At 43.1% G+C, this 24,994-nt stretch overlaps 1 protein-coding gene across 1 annotated transcript in view; it reads right to left on the bottom strand.

Annotated features, from left to right (window-relative positions):
• ccdc92ba (coiled-coil domain containing 92Ba) overlaps positions 1 to 24,994 on the bottom strand; it is a 77,682-nt gene that overhangs the window by 9,526 nt on the left and 43,162 nt on the right. The window contains exon 3 of the mRNA XM_073053315.1: positions 22,429 to 22,476. Within this exon, the coding sequence (XP_072909416.1) occupies positions 22,429 to 22,476 (48 nt within the window). The remainder of the gene's footprint in view (positions 1 to 22,428; positions 22,477 to 24,994) is intronic.

A 24,994-nucleotide genomic window follows, 5' to 3' on the forward strand; every position in this document is an offset into this window, starting at 1 on the left:
GTCAGAAGTTTGCAAAGGAACATCTAAACAAGCCTGATGCATTTTGGAAACAAGTCCTGTGGACTGATGAAGTTAAAATAGAACTTTTTGGCCGCAATGAGCAAAGGTATGTTTGCAGAAAAAAGGGTGCACAATTTCATGAAAAGAACATCTCTCCAACTGCTAAGCACGGGGGTGGATCGATCATGCTTTGGGGCTTGTTTTGCAGCCAGTGGCACGGGGAGCATTTCACTGGTAGAGGGAAGAATGAATTCAATTAAATACCGGCAAATTCTGGAAGCAAACATCACACTGTCTGTAAAAAAGCTGAAGATGAAAAGAGGATGGCTTCTACAACAGGATAATGATCCTAAACACACCTCAAAATCCACAATGGAATACCTCAAGAGGCGCAAGCTGAAGGTTTTGCCATGGCCCTCACAGTCCCCTGACCTAAACATCATCGAAAATCTGTGGAGTGATCTCAAAAGAGCAGTGCATGCAAGACGGCCCAAGAATCTCACAGAAATAGAAGCCTTTTGCAAGGAAGAATGGGTGAAAATCTCCCAAAGAATTGAAAGACTCTTAGCTGGCTACAGAAAGCGTTTACAAGCTGTGATAGTTACCAAAGGGGGTGTTACTAAGTACTGACCATGCAAGGTGCCCAAACTTTTGCTTCGGGCCCTTTTCCTTTTTTGTTATTTTGAAACTGTAAAAGATGGAAATAAAAAAGTAATCTTGCTTAAAATATTAAAGAAATGTGTCATCTTTAACTTTATGCCTTTTGGAAATTAGGTCATCTTTTACTCTTACCTATTCACAGTAACATAAAATTTAACCGGGGTGCCCAAACCTTTGCATGCCACTGTATATATTATTACAAACAACAGAAGTCCCAGCACTAATCCCTGCTGTGCACCATTTGTTACTGGCTTATAGTCAGAAAAACACCCGTCCATAATCCTCTGCCTCTTATCACTAAGCCAAATTTGGGACCGAGTTCACAACACTTCTTGGATCCCTTGCACCAACCTGCCCTGCAGGGCTTTATTAAGAGTTACTAAAATCCATGTATACCACTCTGCCCTCATCAAGTCTTCTATATGCCTCTTTATATGCCAGACAGAGCTGGCACAGGTTTCAGAATGAGGCAATCAATCCACAGACAACCCACTCACTCCACAGCATTGCAAATGTTTCATTTTCTAGTACTTATCCAGCTCCCTTGTGGAAAATACTATTTAACTTGCTTCTACTATTTAACAGCTCAGTGGGGGGATGGAAGCACTCTCCTCTCAGCTTTTCTTGGATTGGGTGGAAACAGTTCTAATGTACTTCAAAAATGCTTAATTTTGAACTCTTCTACTGAACCTTCCTTTCAGCCCAAAATGAAATATGATAGGGTTTTAGTCAGAGAGAGGTTGAGGAGGTCTGCATCACAAGACCACCAAGCCTACCAAGGTCCTCCTATTACTTCCACATGGACATGTGTGTGTGTATGTGTGTGTGTGTGTATATATACATACATGCACGTACTTTCTCCACCTGGGCAACTAGGCAACATTTTGAAACCGAAACCAACCCAATCTCTTCAAGGGATGGATCCGAGAAGACTAGGACTCCACAATCCATTGATTCAATGAGTTACTAGTCATATATTCTTTAGCTTAATAAGGTGATTTTTAAACTTCTTGTTTAATAATATTCTTCCCATTTAATGAGAGACTTGTGTTTCTGCAGATACTGGCAGAATACTTCATGGGTTTGCTCAAGATGATAATATTAAGAAAGCTATGATTTCCAGTATTGGGTACAAGATTGCAAGACATAGGAGCAAAATTAAACCATTTGGTTCATCAAGTCTGTGCTGACTTGTTTTCCTATACAACTCCAATCTCCTACCTCCTCCCCGCAAACTTTGACGGACTTGCCAATCAAGAACCTATCAACCTCTGCTTTAAATATACAAATATATTAATTATTGAAGATTATAATAATGTAAGTTTGGTCCAAAAGATGAGAGCAATGTTATAGTCAGGGGTGTGAGAAGATGAGATACATCGATCTTGGGTGATGAATGCCATTTCCCAGAACAACATAAGCATCAACCTCAGGTCAGAATAGTTGCCGAATGAAACTCTGTAACGCATCAATCATCTCAGATGAATTTTCCCTTCCCTCTTCACCACTTATCCCCATTTCTGTTCTTTTTTTTTTGTTTCCTTTTGTTATTTAACAACTGAGTGAATTGACTTTATTACCTACATCCTACATATACATGAGGAGTAAAAATCTTTACATTATGTCTCTGTCTAAATGTGCAATATGCAATTTATAGTGATTTATAATAAATAGTATGTACAACAGTATAACATAGAAATACAGTTGTGTCAGCATGAATTAACCAGTCTGATGTTCTGGTGGAAGAAGCTGTCCCGGAGCCTGTTGGTCCTGGCTTTTAGGTTGTGGTACCGTTTCCCGGGTGGTAGCAGCAGGAACAGTTTGTGGTTGGGGTGACTCGGGTCCCCAATGATCCTTTGGCCCTTTTTACACACCTTTCTTTTTAAATGTTCTGAATAGTGGGAAGTACAGTTCCCATACCAGGCAGTGATGCAGCCAGTCAGGATGCTCTCAATTTTGCTCCTGTAGAAAGTTCTTAGGATTTGGGGGCCCACACCAAACTTCTTCAACCGTCTGAGGTGAAAGAGGCACTGTTGTGGTACATACAGACCTCGTGAGATCCTTGGTGATGTTTTTGTCGAGGAACTTAAAGCTGTTTACCCTCACAACTCCAAATCCATTGATGTCAATAGGGGTTAGCCTGTCTCTATTCCTCCTGTAATCCACAACCAGCTACTTCATTTTTGCGACATTGAGGAAGAGGTTGTTTTCTTGACATCACTGTGTCAGGGTGATGACTTCTTCTCTGTAGGATGCCTCATTATTATTTGAGATTGGCCAATCAGTGTAGTGTTATTGGCAAATTTATTGGCAGATTGGAGCTGTGGGTGGCGACACAGTCATGGGTTTACAGAGAGTAAAGGAAGGGGCTTAGGACACAGCCCTGAGGGGCTCCTGTGTTGAGGGTCAGAGGGGCAGAAGTGAGGGAGCCCACTCTTACACCTGCCAGCGATCTGACAGCAAGTCCAGGATCCAGCTACACAAGACAGGGTGAAGGTCTCTGAGCTTCTTGTTGGGCCTGGAGGGAATTATGGTGTTGAATGCTGAACTGTAGTCCAAGAACAGCATTCTCATATAAGCGTCCTTCTTCACCAGATATGTAAGGATGGTGTGTAGAGCTGTGGCTATTGCGTCATCTGTCGATCGGTAGAGTTGGTAGGCGAATTGTAGGGGGTCCAGTGTCAGTGGTACTATGTTGCAAATGTAGTCCTTGACCAACCTCTCAAAGCATTTGCTTACTATTGAGGTGAGTGCGGCAGGACGTCAGTCGTTCAGACATGTTACCTTGGTCTTTTTGAGTACAGGAACACTGGTGGATGTTTTGTAGCAGGAGGGCACTCTACACTGGGAGAGGGAGATTAAAAATTTCCCAGTTGTGTCGCGCACACTCTGGATACCTGCCCTGGGATGCTGTCTGGTCCTGCAGCCTTGTGGCTGTCCACCCATTGGGAAAACCTGCATACTTTGGTCTCAGAGATGACCAAGTCCTCATTAACAAGACCAGCAGTTCTTGTTCATCCCTGATTCCCTCTGACTGAGAAAGCAGATACGAATTACCCACATTGGTAGGTGTGCATCCCCACATGTCCCAGACTGGGTAAGGACAGCAGGTTTCCTTTCCTGAAGGACATGAGTGAACCTGATATGTTGTTATAGCAACCAGTAGTCCTCAGTTGTCTTTAAGCATATTTATTTAATTCTTGAGTATAAATTCTCCTGCCTCTGGATTTGTGCTTCAGAACTTTAGCTGTTAATCCGGTAACTCAACCACAATGCCATCATGTCCATTTAAAAAAGATTGTTCACATGAGCTATAAAGTGGGTGGCGACACATTGAATTAATATTTTATGTGATGCAGCGGTGGTAATGGTTAAGTTAATGGATTAGTTAGTATCCAGGGATTAAAACCCATCACAGGAGTGATGTGGAGTGAGACATCTTTGGTTGAATGGGGATTCTCATTGATAGGAGGCGGGCTGCCCCCAGTACATCCTTTGGTGTGCTGGTTGCTAACGCAAACCATACAGTTTACTGTATGTACCCATAAGACATAGAAGTAGAATTATGCCATTCGGCCCTTCTAGTTTTTGCCACCATCATGGCTGATTTATTATCCCTCTCAACCCCATTTTCCTGCCTTCTCCCTGTAATATTTGATGCCCTTACTAATCAAGAACCTATCAATACCCACTTGAAATATCCCATTTCACACTCAAATGTATGCTTTAATATTCATGTGACAAATAAATCTGAATCTGATAGGGGAGCTGGGAGAACCTACTAGGCCAAGCAGCAAAGGGACGATGAATGCTTCGGTTGAGACTGCTTCCCCCTCTGTAGCCACATACATTGTAACATAAAGTGACAATTCCTGTAACATTTGGGCCCAGAAAAATGAAGAATTGCAGGTGAGGACATAATTTTTGCTTAAACGTAGCCCCATTAGACTCCGTGGCTTAGTATTACACCACTTGGAAATTTTATTTATTGACATACAACATGGAATAGGCCCTTCCGGCCCTTTGAGCCAGGCCACCCAGCAACCCCCCGATTTAATCCTAGCCTAATCACAGGACTATTTACAATGGCCAATTAACCTACGTCTTTAGACTGTGGGAGGAAACTGGAGCACCTGGAGAAAACTCACACAGTCACGGAGAGAACGTACAAACTCCTTAAAGGCAGCGACGGGAAATGTACCCAAGTTGTCTGTACTCCTGGCTTAATCATGGGACAATTTACAATGACCAATTAACTTACTAACCGGTATGTCTTTGGACTGTGTGTGGAAACCGGAGCTCCTGGAAGAAACCCATACAATCACAGGGACAACATTAAAACTGCTTACAGGCAGTGACAGAAAATGAACCTAGGTTGTCTGTACTCCTAGCCTAATCATGGGACAATTTACAATGACCAACTAACCTACCAATCAGTACATCTTTGGACAATGGGAGGAAACCCACACGGCCACGGGGAGAATGTACAAACTCCTTACTGAATAAACAGAAAACAAAAGATTTCCACTGTTATATTTCTTTACACTAATTGAACTTGGAGAAGAAACTGAGTTTGTGTTAGAAAGGGTGAGAAGTGCATCAGTCTGAAGTGGAATGTTTCAATCCCACCCACTTCAGGTGGAAGAGCTCAAGGCCTGGTGCCAGGCAAATAACCTCTTCATCAATGTCAACAAGACAAAGGAGATGGTTACTGACTTCAGGAGAACACGCACAGCTCTTCACATCGGCAGTACAGCAGTGAAAACTTTAGTTTCAAATTCCTGGGAGTGCACAACTCATACAACCTTTCATGGTTCAGAACACATTCCACACAGTCAGGAAAGCTCACCTACACTCCTTCTTTCTGAGGAGGCTGAAGAGAGTGGGACTTTGCACATCAATATTCATAACCTTCTACAGGTGAGCAGTACAGAGCATTCTAATGTGCTGCATTATTGCATGGTATGGAAACTGTACTGTGGCAGACAGGAAGGCTTTACAATGGGTAGTCAAAACTGCCGGCGCATCACCAGCATCCAGCCTACCTATCATCAAAAATGTATTTACAGAACGGTGCCAGAAAAAGGCCAGCAATATCATGAAGGATTTCACCCACCCTGCTCATGGACTGCTTGTCCCTCTCTATCAGAGACGAGGCTACGTAGCATCCACGCCAGAACTACAGTGCCAGGCTCAAAAACATTACTTTCCCCAAGCAATAAGGCTGATCAACCATTAATCTGCAACCATTAACCCACCACTCCGTGCCCTCCAACCACCACTTCTTCATCATTTCTTGTCAGTCATCCAATGTATAGACACTCCTGTGCCTTCTGTCACTTCATGTACATATAATCAATCTATGTATACAGTATGAGTTAGCTTATGTACTTATAATTATTGTGGGGTTTTTTTCTGTTGCATTCTTTATCTTAGTGTATTTTTTATATGATGTTTTGGATTGGGAGGAGCAATTACTGTATTTCATTGTCCTTTACACTTGTGTATGGGAAATGACAAACAATCTTGAATAACTCATACTCTTCTATAGGTTGCTAACCAAATTGTTGTTTCAATAAATAGTTTATAACAACACTGCCAATGATCAAATGCTTATGCATTGGCCATCCTCTGAGAGTTCATGACTTTTCGCCACAAATGGCTGTGGAGGCCAAGTGGTTGGGTATATTTAAGGCAGAGGTTGATAGGCTCTTGATTAATCAGATTATGGGGAGAAGGCAAGAGAATGGGGTTGAGAGAGATAATAGATCAGCCATGGTGGAATGGTAGAGCAGGCTCGATGGGCTGAATGGCCTGATTCTGCTCCTAAGTCTTCAGTCAAGAATGAAAATCCAAGATGACATGGCGACGTTCTGTAGATTTTATAACCTTAATTTTAAAACCAATTTCTTACTTGCAACCATTTGTTGGATGAGTAAAATGTTGTTAAGCAAGTAACTTAAACTTCACCTGACATGCAAAGCAAAAGCTTTTCACTGTATCTTGGTGTATCTGACAATAATTACACCAATACCTAATTCTTATTGTTCCTTGATTTAGCCAAATGATTTAGTTTTTATCTAAAAACTAGAGATGACTCTAAGTTTTCCTCTAAGTTTACTTCCCTTTATAATCAAGATTCTTACACTTAAGCCTTTCCTATGTCTATGTACCAATCCATGAGAAACACCAAGGCTTAAAAAGGGGAAGAGCAAATATCAGATAAAAGGAGGAGTTATTAGATAAATTAGCCCTGATGAAAGGGTTTCAGCTCAAAATGTCAACTCTTTGTTCCCCTCCATAGATCTTGCATGACCAGCTGAGTTCCTCCAGCATTTTGTGTGTGTTACTCTGAATTTCCAGCACCTGCTGAATCTCTTGTATTAGTGAGCAGACAAAGTCAAGTTTGACATTTTTAAAGCCTATGGGCTAGGGAAAGGCTCATGGTGTGAGGATCTCTACAACCTGATAAACATCTCATTCCTCTGTCATGCTGGCCAAAGGCAGTTTAGTAAAACAGAAACAGCTCCTGTAACATGCCACTTTATTACTGTATTCTAGTAATTATGACTGTTATTTACCCCTTCTGTAACTTCTAACCATCTAATTTCTGAACATCTAACTGGACCCACCATATAGATGCAGTTATAAAGAAGGCATGACAGTGGCTATATTTCATTAGGAGTTTGAGGAGATTTGGTATGTCACTAAAGACTCTCCAAATTTCTACAGATGTACTGTAAAGAGCATTCTGACTGGATGTATCGTTGTCTGGTATGGGGGGGGGGGGGGATCTGCATAGGATTGAAATAAGCTACAGAACCTTGTAAACTCACAGGCACTAGCCTTCCCAGCATCCCAGACTTCAAGGAGCGATGCCTCAAAAAGGCGACATCCATCATTAAGGACTCCCATCACCCGGGACATGCCCTCTTCTCATTGCTACCATCAGGAAGGAAGTACAGGAGCCTGAAGGCACACACTCAGCGGTTCAGGAATAGCTTCTTCCCCTTTAAATGGACATTGAATCCATGTATACTACCTCACCACTTTTTGCACTACTTATTTAATTTAACTTTTTTATATTTATTTATATATATATATATATACTGTAATTCAGTTTTTACCATTATATATTGCAGTGTACTGCTGCTGCATAGCAACGTGCCGGTGATATTAAACCTGATTCTAATTCCCTAGTTTGAAGACATCCATTGTTGCGAATGAGCTGCACTGAAGGTCACAGGATGATTGACAGATTATAGCTTGAAAATGATGATGGGTCATTTTCCTTTGAAAACTTGTTGGCTCTTTGAATGAAATACTATCTGGATTGCCATGGATGAAGCATCTCTAAGAAGTGCTCTGCCAATCCCAATGCCGGTGTTAAAGCAATTCCTCTAACAATGGGTGGCAGAGGGTAGATCAGATAACAGCAACTCAGCACTTCCATCTTAAGGTAAAAGAGAGAGAAGCACATCTTCTAAGAGTGCAGAGCCGGACCTCTTTAGAGACTAGGAGAAATTTCTTGAACTAGAGGGTGGTGAATCTGTGGAATTCTTTGCCACAGACGACTGTGGAGATCAAGTCATTGGGTATATTTAAAGCAGAGGTTGATAGTTTCTTAATTATTAAGGGTGTCAAAGGTTATGGGAGAAGGCAGGAGAATGGGCTTGAGAGGGGTAATAAATCAGCCATGATGGAATGATGCAGCAGTCTTAATGGGGCCTAATTCTGCTCCTATGTCTCATGGTCTTATGGAAGGTTAACTAAGTGTTGCTGGTAATGAATAAGAAATGTATAATATGCCACAGAAACCTAGCTTCATGCAGTATAGCTACTGTGCTTGCAACATGTTCCATAAAATAGGGCTGGTGACCTGATAAGACCATGGCAATCATTTTTTGATTCTAACCTATAACCATTGAAAGCCTCAATTCTAAAACCTAATATATCATCTCATGGATACTAATGAAGGTCTGTAATTGGTTCAGTGTAGCATAAGCTCTGTCCATCCAGTGGGCCTGTGTCACTACTGACCTGTGCTAGTTACTTCAATCTTGTTTCCTTGAACCATTGTATGATTGCCTTAAGACCCTCAAAATGACGTTGGTGGGTATTCCTGGAATAACCATGATTTAGATCATAAAATATAGGAGCAGAATTAGGTCATTTGGCCCATTAAGTTTGCTCCATCATTTAATCATGGCTGATGTAATTTCCCTCTCAGCCCCAATCTCCTGCCTTCTCCTCATATCCCTTCATGCCCTGACCAATCAAGAATCTATCAACCACTGCCTTAAATATACATTAAGACTTGGCCTCCACAGCAATGAATTCCACAGATTTATCAGTCTCTAGCTAAAGAAATTCCTCCTCATCTCCAGTCTAACAGGGTGCCCTTCTATTCTGAAGCAGTGTCCTCTGGTCCTAGACTCTCCCACCATTGGAAACATTCTCTCCACATCCACTCTATCGAGGCCTTTCACCATTTGATAGGTTTCAATTAGGTCACCCCTCATTCTTCTAAATTGTAGTGATACAGGCCCTGAGCCATCAAACAGTCTTCATATGACATATTTATTTACACTCTGCAGGAACCCTCCTAATGTAAGATAGATTCCCTCTTCTCACCTTTGCATTCAGGTCAAGCGAGAGTTTCTTTAACGTCTTGTATCTTCTCCGATAGATTAGCAATCCCTCAGTACTGCGGCTAGTTTGATGCACCATTCCATATTCAAATGTGTCTCAAAAACACGGGCTGATTGAAGAGATGGGCAGCACAGTAGTGTAGAGGTTAGCATCAGCGATCACTGATCAGGGTTCAATTCCCGCTGCTGCCTGTAAGAGGTTTGTACGATAATGGGGATTTCCTCCCACATTCCAAAGACATACGTGTAGGGTTAGTGATTTGTGGGCATGTTATGTTGGCGCCAAAAGCGTGGCAACACTTGCAGGTTGCCCAGCACAATTCTCACTGATTTGTTTTGACGCAAATGATACATTTCACTGTATGTGAAGTACAAGTGATAAAAAGGCTAATATTTAAAAGTGCTAACACTTACTCAAGTCTAAGTTATCAAAGGATCATCAACCTGAAGTATACTCTTTTATCACAGGTGCTGCCTGACCTACTAAGTACGTCTTCCTTATCATTTTACCTTCTGATCTAACCCTTCATTGGTCCCACAGATCTCTGTCCACACCCTTCAGAGAGCAGCAATCTCTGCTGAAAGGTTAGCCCTTTAACTCTTTTCTCGCCACAAGGTGCGAGGAGATTTTGTGGAGCAACAAAGCTGGCACTGGGGGAGTCCAGGACCAGAACACACTGCATCAGAATGGAAGGTCGTCCCTGGAGGACAGCGATGAGGAGGAATTTCTTTAGCCAGAGGGTGGTGAATCTGTGTAATTCATTAGCACAAACAGCTTTGGTGGGCATGTCATTGGGTATATTTAAAGAGAAGGTTAATTGATTCTTGATTAGTAAGGACATCAAAGGTAATTGGGAGAAGGCAGGAGAATGGGGTTGAGAGGAATAGTAAGTCAATCATAATTAGTGGAGCAGACTCAATGGACTGAATATCCTAATTCTGTTCCTATATCTAAAGTTTTATGGTGGAATGGCAGAGGAGATTCAATGGGCCAAATGGCCTTACTCTGTTCCTATGTCTTATGCTTTATGATGGAATGGCAGACAAGAAGTGATGGGCCAAATAGCCTAATTCTGCTCCGATGTCTAATGGACATGGGCCAAATGCAGGCAAGCAAATGGGCATCTTTGTCAGCATGGCTGAGTTGGGTTGACGGGCCTGATTCCATGCTACATTGCTCTATGACTATAATATTATGCCTCGTTCCTTCAGCACACCATCCACATGGATTTATCATCTCCCTCTGTTGAAATGAATGTCCTCACAACATGCTCTATCAGGCTGTCTCAGGGCAGATCTTTGGAACCCTGCTTTTAACACAGCAACCTCCTCCCACTCCATCCTCAAGACCACCCGTCCTCTACAAGACTCAAAACTGCAGCTCCTCATCCCTATCCGCTGACTTATCTTTTGTTTTTCCAAGGTTAATGGCATCTTTTGCCTTTATCCTGTCTCTTCAAGTTTCTCATTTTTGTTTTGGGGGGAGGGTATATTGTAACAATCTGTATGGATTGGGTGATTATTAATTTGCCTCGCATGTACCCCTGCCAATTGTTAGTTAAAGAGACAATCTCACAAACAGGCATTATTTTAGCGTATTTATAAATTAGCTTCATCATAACCCATAAACAATTGTAATAACAATGATTGGATCAACTTCTACCTGGTGATTTCCCACCATTTCCTGGTGACTTTTCCAGTCAACAGTTTGGAATAATAATCTCGTGTAGCAAAACAAGTAAAAGTTTTGTAGCAAATCGTAAGTATGAGAAAGGCTGCAGTTACTGGAAACCTAAAGCAACGCACACAAAATGCTGGGAGAACTCAGCAGGTCAGGCAGCATCTATGGAAAAGAATAAACAGTCTACGTTTCAGGCTGAGACCCTTCATCAGGACTGAGAAGGAAGGGGTGGGGGAGGGGAAGGAGGCTAGCTGAAAGGTGATAGGTGAAGCCAGGTAGATGTGAAAGGTCAAGGGCTGGAGAAGAAGGAATCTGATAAGAGAGTGAACCATAGGGGAAAGGGAAGGAGGAGGGGACCCAGGGGAATGAATAGGCAGGTGAGAAGATGTAAAAAGCCAGAGAGGGGAATAGAGGAGGGGTGAGTGGAATTTGTTCACCGGAAGGAGAAATCAATATTTATGCCATCAGGTTGGAGGCTACCCTGACGGAATATAAGGTGTTGCTCCTCCACCCTGAGGGTGGCCTCATCTTGGCACAAGAGAAGGCCATGGACTGACATGTCAGAATGGGAATGTAGCAGGTTGAATTATTTGTGGAAACAATGTGTCCTTAGTGCTTTAGGATATACAGGAGACAAACAAGTGTGGTACATGGAACACGTACAGTTTGTTACCTGGTTTCAGAGTTGGATAACCTTCTGTTATTGTGGACAGCAAATTTTTACAGAGTCATTGAGGAGAATTGTACACGAGGAAAAAACTAGATCGAAGAACCACTTGATGGTCACTGTATTGGGTCATTTGCGAGAATCTGGCAAGTGCACCTACAGCCAATTGATCGCGGGGTGAATCAACAGGGCCTCCTACAAGCAGGAGGCACTCTCTTTTTGTGCTGACTTTCAAATGTGCATGTTTTAGTCTTAATGGGCCAGTTTCATTGTTCCCGAACTGTAAGTTGCCCAGCGTGTACTGTGACTAACTTGACTCAATAAAACCGTTTAATCCTACTATTCTGTTGTTGTTCTTGCTCCGCACAAACATAACACACACTGGCTTGAATGAAAGTCACTAGGGAAGGGATTGTGTAGAAGGAGGTGTTGCAGGGTTGTACTTCAAGACCAGTGAGAAAAACATGACATCCAGCCACTTGGTCTGGACACTCCCAGACATCCAACCCTAGAACAGTCAAGATTACCTCAGACTGGTCCTTCTTTCAACATCATCATCTCTTGCTTATTGGTAATGAATCAACCTTGATTTCCCATAAGTGTTCACAGAAATAAATAACTATGATTAAAATGTTTCTGGCACACACAAATCTTTTGCAGAGCAATGTTGCGCAAGACTTAAGCTGCATTATGTAGTGGTGCAAAAGGAATTTTGGTGAAGGCAGCAATATTTATTTGGATCATTTTGATGACTGTTACATATCCCGTGAAATCCTAGTAGCAGAGAGAAACATTGCACATATTGATTGATTATAATGTGTAATGTTGAAGCCTTAACACTAGAATCTTTTGTTTTACCAGTGGGCACAACAGTAGATCCTTACTGGAATAATCCAGAAAAGTGTTCTTTATAACCAGGACATTCTGCGCTCTGCTACTCACTGAAGGTCAATTGGTAGCCATCATGTCTCCAGCTGACAAAGTGTGTGTGTGCTGGTGGGGAGTGGGTCAAACACCCCCATAGCAGAGCAAGCACCCAGGCTGATTCTTCAAGAGGTGCTGATGGAGTATTTTAAATGAGTTAAGCAGAGGCCCACAGGATCCCGGGTGGAAATGAACAAACCACCTCAGCCTGGGGGAGCGCTTCCAAAAGTCACTTGTCCCTCAACCAAAGTAGATTTCACACTGCCGATCATCAAATGCTAAAATATTAAAGCATGCATTCCTAAGTTTTAAATGCAAGAGCTTCTGCAGATGCTGGAAATCTGCAGCAAACACACACAGAATGCTGGAGGAACTTGACAGCTCAGGCAGTGTCTTCGGAAGGGAATTAACAGTTGATGTTTCAGGGTGAGACCCTTCTTCAGAACTCAAGAACGTCCTGATCAGGGTCTCAGCCTGAGACATCAACTGTTCATTCCCCTCCTTAGATACTGCCTGAGCTGCTGAGTTTCTCCAGCATTTTGTGTGTGTTCCTAAGTTTAAAACAAGCATTGCTTTCCTGCACCTGCAGTCTCTCTTGTCTCTCTTTCCTTTCTGCTTCTGGATAGTCACTGCTACAGGATTGTTCCTTTAAAGCCTACACTATCAGTTGGTGTGTACTCCGAAGCAATTTGTTAATGACTGTGAAGGTAATGAGGTCCACTGGTGGAGATGGGTCAATGGCATTGTTGTCCAGGAGTGGTCTCTATGGTCTTGATACATGCTTTTTTATCTTACTCCACTGCCTGATTCAAAGTTGAATAACATCCCATCATTTTCCAGGTTATACTGCAGGTTTGGTGGGTAGCCACTGTTCCTTGTTAACACTTCCCACAGGACAGCTTCACACGATAGTTCTCATGTAGATAGTTACACTCTCTGAAGCAAAGAAAAACCTTTTTATGGCCTCAGAGGATCTTAATGTTCTTTACAGCCAATAATGTGCTTCTGAAGAACAGATCAAACAATAGCCAGTTTGCACAAAACAAAATCCCACGAAGAAAAATGTGACAGTGACCAGCTGATATGCTTCAGCGATGTTGACGGTGGGATAAGTATTGCCCTGGGCAATGGGGATTGCTATCCCCTCTTCAGAATGGTCTCATGGGATTTTTATATCTACTTGGAGGGAGAAAATTGAACAGACTGCAACTCTGACAGCCTGGCACTTCCTCTGTATTCAGAGGGAGAATGTCTGAATTTTAAGGAGTGGGATTTGAATCCAGAAACTACAGCTCAGGGGCGGAAAATGCTTCCAACTCGATCCATGGGTTATTGCCATCTCCTCTATGATGCACCATCAATAACTCTCTGAGACATGAGGCGAGATATCGGCTTTTATTGACTGGACGAAAGAACAAGCAGTAGTTGACCACCATACTACATCCTGGAGACTGAGGGCCGGGCTCAGGCCTCAATCGCCTTTATACCGGGGTCTGTGGGAGAAGCCACGGTCAGTGGGAGGGGCCACAGGAGCAGTCAGCAGGGGGCATGTCCAGACAGGTATATGTAGTTCACCACACTCTATCTGATTGGAACTCTCAACACAATTAAACTTGAGCCTCTTGAACCTGATTTCATTCTCCATTTTACAGACTTCCAGTGTCTAATTAAGTCCTTAAGACTATGAGATATAGGAGAAGAATTAGGCCATTTGGCCCATCGAGCTTGCTCTGTCATTTCATCATGGCTGATCCATTTTTCCTCTCAGTCTCAATCTCCTGCCTTCTTCATGCCCTGACCAATCAAGAATATATCAATTTGCCTTACATATACATAAAGACTTGGCCTCCACAGCCGCCTGCGACAATGAATTCCACAGATTCACCACTTTCTAGCAAAATAAATCCTTCCTCATCTCCATTCTAAAAGGACGCCCCTCTTTTCTGAGGCTGTCCCCACTGGTCCTGGACTCCCCCAACATAGGAAACTTCCTCTCCACACACACTCTATTGAGGCCTTTCAACATTCAATAGGCTCCAATGAGGTCACCCCTCATTCTTCTGAATTCTGGTGTGTACAAGCCCAAAGCCATCAAACTCTCCTCATATGACAAGCTGTTCAATCCTGGAATCATTTTTGTGAACCTACCAACCCGCACTTCTTCGGGATGTAGAGGTCGTAGCAATCACAGGGTTAAAGATCAAACTCTACACAGACAGCATGTGGTAAACCATGTATATCTGTCTGGACACACCCCTCTGCTGACTGCTCCTGTGGCTCCTCCCATGACCCCTGGATAAAGGCGATTGTGTCACTGCTCCTCCCACAGTCCAGGGCGGTCATCCAGCATGGACGTGGTCCATTTTACTGCTAATAAAAACCTTTCTGTATTTACTCTACTTCCAGTCTTTTGGAGTTATTGATAGTACATCACAGCAATGAGGTCGGGGTTGAATCTGTGCCGCTGGAGTCATAACCTTACGTACTTGTTATGGGGGCAGTAATCCTAACCGCTGGCACAATGCAACATCCTGTTCAAACTTTTGCAGGTTGCTGTGACTCTTCTGCACTGTGGTGAATGTAACCTACCCAATCTTCCTCCTGGACGCAAGAAACTCTGCAGACGCTGGAAATTTGGAGCAACGCACACGAAGTGCTGGAGGAATTCAGCAGCTCAAACAGCACCCTGATGAAGGGCCTTGTCCCAAAATATCAACTATTTATTCCCCTCCAGAGATTATGCCTGACCCACTGGGTCCCTTCAGCATTTTGAGGGGATTGCTCATTACCTCTTCATATGTCAGCCACGACATTCCCGGGAATCAGTCTAGTAGCTACTGACTGCACTCAGATAGCATTACTCACTTCAGTCCTCAGGTTGAGACCAAAGCTGCATCCCAACTCTAAATGGAGTCAACCAAGGGCCTTTACATCCACAGCAAGACATCCTTGTTCCTGTACTTAAATCCTTTGGCAACCAATACCAGAAAACATTCCATTTGCCTTCGCAGCTGCTTGATGCAAACTGAACACTTGCTTTAAGTGACTGGTGTAGAAAGACAACCAGGTCATGTTGCACCAAGAGTCTCAATGAAGGGTTTCAGCCTGAAATGTTGGCTGTTTATTCCTCTCCATAAATGCTGCCTGGCCTGCTGAGTTCCTCTGGCATTTTGTGTGTGTTACCCTTGTTGCACCATCATTTTCCCGAGTTGCTGGAACTCAAAATACTCTGCAATAGGAGACCCTTTGCAACCAATCCACACTGGGTGTAATAAAACAGCTCCTCTAGCGAGGAAGCCATTAACAGCACACCTAATAACTGAGGTTATGGGTGAGGCCCATTCGCTTTTAATTTGCAATTGAACACTATTTAAATGTCCTTTAAAATCCCTTTTGACAAACAAAATTACAGAATATAATTAAGTTTAAACCACTAGTGATGATTTAAGGGAACCAAGCTCATTATAGCATGTAGTGGAGAATATATTGACTGGCTGCATCACCGCCTGGTGTGGAAACACCAATGCCCTTGAGTGGAAAATTCTAAAGAAAGTAGTTTATCACGTAGTTTATCAGTTTATCATGGGTAAAGCCCTCCCCACCACTGAGCGCTTCTACACTGAGCGCTGTCACAGGTAAGCAGCATCCATCATCGGGGCAGCCATCACCTAGGTCATGCTTTCTTCTCATGGCTGTTATCAGGACTCACACCACAAGGTTCAGGAACAGTTATTACTCCTCAACCATCAGGTTCTTGAACTGTAGGGGATAACTTCACTCAACTTCATTTGCCCCATTATTGAAATGTTCCCACAATCTATGGACTCACTTTCAAGATCTCTTCATTTCATGTTCTCAATATTTATGGCTTATTTATTTATTGATATTATTTCTTTCTTTTTTTATTTGCACAGTTTGTTGTCCTTTACACACTGGTTGAACCCCCAAGGTGATGCGGTCTTTCATTGATTATTGATTTATTGGTTATTATTTTATTATGGATTTATTGAATATGCCTGCAAGAAAATGTATCTCAGGGTTGTAAATGGTGACATATATGTACCTTGATAATAAATTTACTTTGAACTTTAAACAAGACTTCTCCATTATGAGGATAAAGGAGAAAATAATCAAGTGTGGTTACCAAGACCTAAGTAGAAATTCCAGAATCCTACTTGGTAATTTGATGCATTCAGTCACCGTCTATCGGAATACCTCTTATCACCATTCACCCAGTAATTTCAACCACACCTCATAAACTGCTTTCATTATCCAGAAGTTAATAAGGAATGCGGCGAACCCTATGGAGCAGAGCTGGTGGAATGGCTGGAAATTTACGAGGAGACTGTATTAAGTGTTGGGGTGGGAAGAGTGTAGATTTTTCCAATTAGATTCCGAAGTTCCCATGTCCAATTCCTAAGGAATCTGCAGATGCTATTGACCCACCTCACGATATACAGACCTTAGGTAATTGGTTATTGGTTCTTCGATGCAATGCCTCAATAGGGAGGAGGAGGTGCAGGAGCCTAAAGAAATACACTCAACATTTTAGAAACAGCTTCTTCCCCTCCATCATCACATTTCTGAACGGACAGTAACCCCATGAACACTACCTCACTATTTTTGCTCTCTTTTTGCATGACTTATTTATATACAGTGCATTCCAGTTAATTGGGGCAGCCACTTATTTGAGATAATTCTTAAAGAACAGAAACTAATCGAGAAAAGGCTGGGAACCCCTTTTATTTGGGACTCTATGCCACTTACTCAGGACAGGAGACTGTTGCTGAATGGTTTCTAACTAGAGTCAGCCATGTACACTTGTGTGATTGTTAGACATTACTCCACACTTAGAGTGAACAGTTTTTAAACAGAGTCAGTTGTGTGTAATTCTGTTCAGAAAGCAGTAATTTTTGTCACTGGTAGTTGGCGAGAAATAAGCAGTAAGAAAATCTGGAACGGTACTGTGGTTTCAAGCATTCAGGCTTGGAGATGCCAGAAATATGCGGGAGTGAAAATAAAACGATTTCACTACTCCAAGAAGTTAGGAACTACGAAGCATTTGAAGGTATTGACAATCATCTTGAGTGTTACAATGAAAATTAAGATTTAGAGGATGCAGTCATTGAAAGCATTGTATGAAGGCAGTCCATTATCTGCACTAGGTGTCTGTGCTGATTTTGTTCATTTACAGTCAGTCAAAAAACAGAGAGTACACTGAATGAATTCCTCAGTCAACAACTATTAGGAACTAATACCTAGTTGTATAGTACTGTAGAAGTATTGGTAGTGTTCTAATTGATTCTGCATTTCATTTAAATACATAAATTGTTACTCAGTTCAAAGGTAGTTTGTCTTTTTTTTATACCTTTTTAACAATTTCCATGAAACCTTGGTTAATTGTGGCAGCTGCTTAATTGCATATTTTATGTTTTGCTCTATACCACTGCTGCAAAGTAACAAATTTCACAACGTGTCAGTCATAATAAACCCAATTTTGATTCTTCAGACTTAGAGTCAAGAGTCATTACCATCTGTGTAAAGGAAAGGGACCTTATTTAAGCCATTGTCATTTAGCAGAACTGCACTACTGCATTCACATCAATAACTAATTGTGGTTATTATTCTTTGAATAAAGCCAGTGTTAAAACACTGATAGCAGTTTGGGAACTGGCCATTAAAGTGTCAGTAACCTGTGTTCTAAACTCTACTTGCTAAATCCTGGTTACATTCACTCCCTTTTAAATCACTACTGTCCAAACAAGTTTTGGGTTGGGATAATGAGGGAGCTCATCCCTCTACAGTGGATATATTCAAATGCAGTAGACTGGGTAAAGGAATATTTGGTAAAGTCAGTTAGACAGATGGCCAGCCGATGGTGTAGTGGCATCTGCACCGGACTTCAAAGCGAGTGGTCCTGGGTTCAAATCTGGCTGGTGCCTTGCATACTTTCCATCCATGCTGGCTCGAGCATTGAGCTAGCAAATTGGCCTTGTTAAAAAAAAACAGACAAAAATGCTAAAGGATCGGCAAGGTTGTTGCCCAGTGTGCCACAAGGCATGGAAAGGAACAAAAAAAATTAGACATAGGAGAAGAGAGCTGTTTTGACAGTGTCAGTGGGTGGAAATGCTGGTGAGCTCAGGGCAGAAACTTCAGGTGAATGGGTGAACTGTATTTCTCAATGTGGAGCAGAGAGCAAGTTTGTAAATTTGGTGGGAGCAAAAGACATTGAGAATGGTGAGGGTAGAGTGGCACAGGAAGCATATGGGACAAAGAAGCAGTGCCAATGGCGGCCAGTGGGGGGGGGGGGTGCATGGGTGCAGACACACCCAGCCCTGAGTCACCAGGCAAGGTCATTTGATTCCAAACAATTGGTTTATTGATCATTACAGAATGTTTCTCTGCTGCTTCCCGCTCCCTCCCCTCTCCCTTCTCCTTTCCCACTCTCAGTCCACAATAGAGACCCATATCAGAATCAGGTTTATCATCGCTCACATGTCAGTTAATTTGTTTTGTTTTGTGGCAGTAGTACAGTGTAATACATAAAATTACTACAGTACTGTGCAAAAGTCATAGGTACCCTAGCTATATATATACCTAAGCTTTTTGCAGAGTGCCGTAGATGGGTACGTGATAGTGAGCCAAAGAGCCTCTGGCTATGTTGCATGACCAGAAACAATGGACCATTTAGACAAAGACGGTATTAAAATTTATGGCTGCAGAATTTCAATGGGTTCTACAATTAAGAGACCCGTGAAAGTTAGATGACAGAAGACCATTTTGTATTCACAAGGTGATTTCCACAGCCCCTCAGAGATTTTCATAACAATATTCTGCACTTCATAGTCCACACTTAGACTATTGCGTTCAGTTCTGGTCACCTCATTATAGGAAGGATGAGGAAGCTTTAGAGAGGGGACAGACGAGATTTACCAGGATGCTGCCTGGATTAGAGAGCATGTCTTGTAGTAAAGTTTTAGTAAGCTAGGGCTTTTCTCTTCAGAGCGAAGGAGGATGAGAGGAGACTTGATAGAAGTGTACAAGGTGGTAAGGGTTTATAGGTGTGTCGTGGAGAGTATATTGACAGGTTGCAGCCAATTGCACTTGAAAATAAGAGCCTACAAAAAGTGGTGAATACCAGTCCATCGCGGTTTAAAGCCCTCCCCACTATTGAGCACATCTACGTGGAGTGCTACCACTGAAAAGCAGCATCCGTCATCAAGGACTCCCACCATCCAGGCCACACTCTCCTCTCACTGCTGCCATCCAGAAGAGGGTACAGGAGCCTCAGAACCTACACCATCAGGTTCAGGAATAATTATTACCCCTCAATCATCAGGCTCTTGAACCAAAGGGGATAACTTCACTCACCCCATCACTGAACTGTTCCCACAACCCATGGACTCATTTTCAAGGACTCTCCATCTCACGTTCTTGACACTTATTGCTTATTTATCGATTGTTCTTTTTTTCTTTTCGTATTTGCAGTTTGTTGTCTTTTGCACATTGGTTGTTTGTCCGTCCTCTTGGACGTGGTCTTTCATTAATTTTATTGTGTTTCTTGTATTTACTGTGAATGCTCACAAGAAAGTGAATGTCTGGGTTATATATAGTGACATATATGTACTTTGATAATAATTTACTTTGAACTTTGAAGTGCTACACCTGCCCATTCACTTCCTTCCTCACCTCCCTTCAAGGCCCTAAACAGACCTGCCAGGCGAGGCAGCACTTCACCTGCAAATCGGTTGAGGTCACCTGCTGGCTCCAGTGCTCCCGATGTGGCCTCCTCTACGTTGGCAAGATCCGACGTAGATTGGGGTGCCGTTTTGTCATGTACTTCTGCTCCATTATAAAAAGGAGAATTTCCTGGTGGCCAACCATTTTAATTCCTACCCCCATTCCCATTCCAATGTGTCGGTCCATGCCTCCTCCTCTGCCTGATCAGCCTACTCTCAGACTGTAGGAATAACACCTCATATTCCACCTAGGTAGCCTCCAACCTGATGGCATGAACATCGATTTCTCCAACTTCAGTAATTTTCCCTTCCCCCTTTCCTCTTTTATCAATTCTCGAATCTGGTCTCTTACTGGTTCTCCTCACCTGCCTATCACCTCCCCTGGTGTCCTTCCCTTTCTCCCCGGTCTCTCCTCTCCTATCAGATTCCTTCTTCTCCAGACCTTTACTGTTTCCACCTCTTACTTCATCTTCCCTCCCTCACCTACCTGGCTTCTCCTATCATTTTCCAGCTTGCACTCCTCCCCCTCACCCCTCCTTTTTATTCTGCCGCCTTCCCCTTTCCTTTCTGATCCTGAAGAAGGGTGTTGGCCCAAAACATCAACCGTTTATTCATTTCCATAGACGCTGCCTGACCTGCTGAGTTCCTCCAGCAATTTGCGTGTGTTGTCAGAGGTAGTTTTGTTTTACACAGAAAGTAGTGCATCTGTGGAATGTGTTGCCAGGGTGGAGGCAGGTACATTAGAGTCACTCTTTCTTTGACAGACACTCTTTGAAAGGTACATGAATGACAGAAATGGAGGGCTATGTAAGAGGGAAGGATTATATTGATCTTAAGAGTAGGTTAAAAGGTCAGCACAACTTCGTGGGTTGAACAGCCTGTACAGTGCCTTCAAGTTCTATGGTCTATAACCAGTAGTTTTAATCAACAGCAACAATGTGGGGTGTTCACTCTGCCAAGGTGTTTCCCAGAAGTATCATCAAACAAATGCTGGCAACAGCCACATTACACATAGGGTAGGATTAAGGAGAGTGTTTAAGAAATGAACTGAGACATTTAGGGAGGGAATTTCATAGCTTGAGGGTTAGAGAAATGATTGAATCCAGAACAAAGAGGGAATACTTTTCATAGTTACAGGCATTGTTAATAATGTTATTATTAAGAGCTGTTTCAGTACTGTGGGGAAAGATGAAAACCTGGGTGGATGGATTCTGGAAAGGTGATCTAAAGAAGAGGCGGGTTAGTTTTAGTAGAAAATTCTGAACGTCCTGACAAGCAATTCAGTGATTTCACAGGAGCGAAGGAGGGAACAGAAGTAAGAGGGAAGGTGCAAGACAGTGAGAAAAACCAAGAGAGAAGAAAGAGAGGGAGTCTGTCCAAATGTGGGTCAATGGGACTGGGCAGAATAACAGTTCAGCACTGACTAGATGGGCCAAAGGGCCTGTTTCTGTGCTGTCATCATCATCGTTATGTGCAGTGTCATATGACGTGGGCGATCATGATCTATGACCATGATTGTACTTGGCAAATTTTTCTACAGAAGTGGTTTCTGCTGGACAGTGTCTTTACAAGATGGGTGACTCCAGCCATTATCAACTCCATCAGAGATTGTCTGCCTGGTGTCAGTGGTTGCATAACCAGGACTTGTGATATACACCAGCTGCTCATCTGACCATCCACCACCTGCTGCCATGGCTTCACCTGACCCTGATCAGGGTCTAAGCAGGCACTATATCTTGCCCAAGGGTGACCTGCAGGCTAGTGGAGGGAAGGAGCACCTTACACCTCCTTTGGTAGAGACATATCTACTCCCCTCCCCCACCCGGTCTACCCTCTGTGCTGTAGTGCTCTATAACACTAAGGAAGAGAAGGAGGGAAGGTGGGAGGAGAGAGGAAGAAACGGAGGGGGAGAGGGAAGTGGGCTAGACAAATTAATTTGCATTTCTTGAATACTGAAAGGTTCTGACATCTGTACAACAGCAGATGTGGATACCAGTTATTTCCCTAGATCAAAGATGCAACTGTTGCTTCTAACTCTGTGCTGCAAATACATACCTCTAGTACTTAACATAACCACTAGAGGTTAACAGGGTGAGTGTCTCTTACCTGACTGGCCCTTTTTTGATGACTTTGATGTCAGTTCATACGTCAGCTCTGTAAAAGACAGGTAAGAGCAGAAATCAGGTTGTGTTCCCAGAGCCATTCATTGTGCACTAGGGAATTCTGTGTCCTCACAGAGTCAGATTTATGGGGATCTCCAGGCCCATGGTGATGGGACTCTCTAAGAGCCCTCTGTGGCTGGACAGGCCACTTGGTTCAAGTGCAGTTAGAGAGTTTTCTGCATGCACTAAACCAATCCCCCTGACAGCTGGGCTCAATGACAGTGTCAGGCCTTATAACGAACACCAGCCACTTGCAAGAAACTCTCAGGAGATCTGGAAGGGGAGGGGCTACGAACCACGATGGAACAATGATGCTTCAAAGAGGGAAGGTAAGTCAGCCCACCTGAGGTCACATTCAATGTCAGTATCCCACCCATTCCATAATGCTTTTGCTGTGGTAAGGAGCGACTATGCGTGATCCCAGGACATTCGTGTGCAAGCAAATCTGGGGATGGACAAGTTGTCTTTATCTGTCTTTTGCCTCAGGTGTCGTCTTTGTTAGGGAACTGCTGGAAAAACGTGCACTGTGCAGTGATAGGGCTTTGTGAAACCACTGATATCCATTTTAGTCCACTGCAATGTTGTTCAGCCTACAGCAAGCACCAGCCCAGTAATAGGAAAACATGTCTTTACCAATTCCTACCACTTTGATGTCCTCTTGATCTACTAAGCATTAATACTAATCTCACAGAAGGAAAAAGTTCAGACATGCACGAGATCCCAGATGTCTACAGAGGAGAACAGTAGGGAGGTTGCTGTCTGTCCATGTGAATGTGGAATGTGCACTTCAGATCTTCGTCCCATTCTTCTCCCCAGTCCAATCCAACAGACAGACTCTACTCAACGCCAACACTCCAACTCAATTCCATCCCAACCGACAGACTCTACTGGACTCCAACACCCCAACCGAACAGACTCTACCTGACTCCAACACTCGAACCCAACAGACTCTACTGACTCCAACACTCCAACCCAACAGAAAGTCTCTACCTGACTCCAACAGTCCAACCCAACAGATAGACTCTACCTGACTCAAACACCCCAACCCAACAGACTCTACCCAATTCCAACACCCCAACCCAACAGACAGACTCTACCCAACTCCAACACCCCAACCCAACAGGCAGAGTAGGAAGTAGAATTGAAATGGGCGGCAATTGGGAGATCCAGCCTTTTCTGGTGGGCAGACCATAGGTGCTCGGCAAAGCAGTCTCCCAATTTATGTTGTGTAGACTCTACCCAACTCCAAAACTCCAACAGACACTTCCCCTACTCTCTCATAATAAAAGATATGTGATGATATAAGAGTGGTTCAAGTTTCAGAAATTGTGCCATATTCCACTAAAGCTACACAGATTTTTCTCCCCATTATAAATCACTTATGCCGACATTAACCTGAACAGGGCCGGGGATAACCTCCCAGGATAAAGTTATCAAAAATCAAGGATCAACTGTATTCACCATATACATTTACGTGGATTAGGAATTTACTGTAATGTGTTGCCTCTAACTTGCCTCCAACTTCCACCCTGCCCTTAAATTCACTTGCTTCATTTCTGACACCTCCCCCCCTCCACTTTGTCGATCTTTCTGTCTCCATCTCTGGAGACAAACTGTCAACTGACATCCTTTATAAATTAACCGATTCCCACCCTATCTCTTGTAAAAATGCTATTCCCCTTTCTCAGTTCCTTTGCCTCCGCCGCACCTATTCCCAGGATTCAGTCTTCCTTTCCAGGACATCAGAGATGACTTCCTTCTTCAAAGAACAGAATTTCCCTTTCTTCACTATTGATGTTGCTCTCACCTGCATCTCGATCACTTCCCAAATACTTGTACTCACCCCATCTTCCCGCCGCCTTAACAGTGATAAGAGTTCTTCTTGTCCTTACCTACCACCCCATGAGCCTCTGCATCCAACACATCATTCTCTGCAACGTCCAACATCTCCAAAGGGATCCTACCACTGAAGATACATTTACCTTCCTCACCCCTTCTATCCCGCACTCAGACCTTTCACTTCTTCTCACCTGCCTATTACTTCCCTTTCTCTTATGGTCCACTCTGCTCTCCTATCAGATTCCTCCTTCTCCAGACCTTTACTTTCCCCATCCACTTGGCTTCACCTATCACGTTCTAGCTAGCCTCCTTCCCCTACCCCACCCTTTTTATTCTGGAGTCATCCCCCTTCCATTTCAGTCCTGAAGAAGGGTCTTGGCCTGAGATGTCAACTGTTTATTCATTTCCATAGATGTTCCCTGACCTGCTGAGTTCCTCCAGCATTTAGTGTGTGTTGCTTTGGATTTCCAACATCTGCAGACTTTCTTGTGATTATAAAAAGTGGCTGAAAGTGTTAACAATACAGTAAAGTAATAGATAGAGGGGGCTGGGGGAGGAGTAACTGGAATGGTGGATCAGATTAGCTGCCAGGGGAAGAAACAGTCATTAGAGTGATTTGCCAGGTTTTGACTAGAGTGGATGAAGGGGGATCAGTAGATGTATTTGGACTT

This window comes from Hemitrygon akajei, chromosome 8 (genome assembly GCF_048418815.1).
Source record: "Hemitrygon akajei chromosome 8, sHemAka1.3, whole genome shotgun sequence".
NCBI lineage: Eukaryota > Metazoa > Chordata > Chondrichthyes > Myliobatiformes > Dasyatidae > Hemitrygon > Hemitrygon akajei.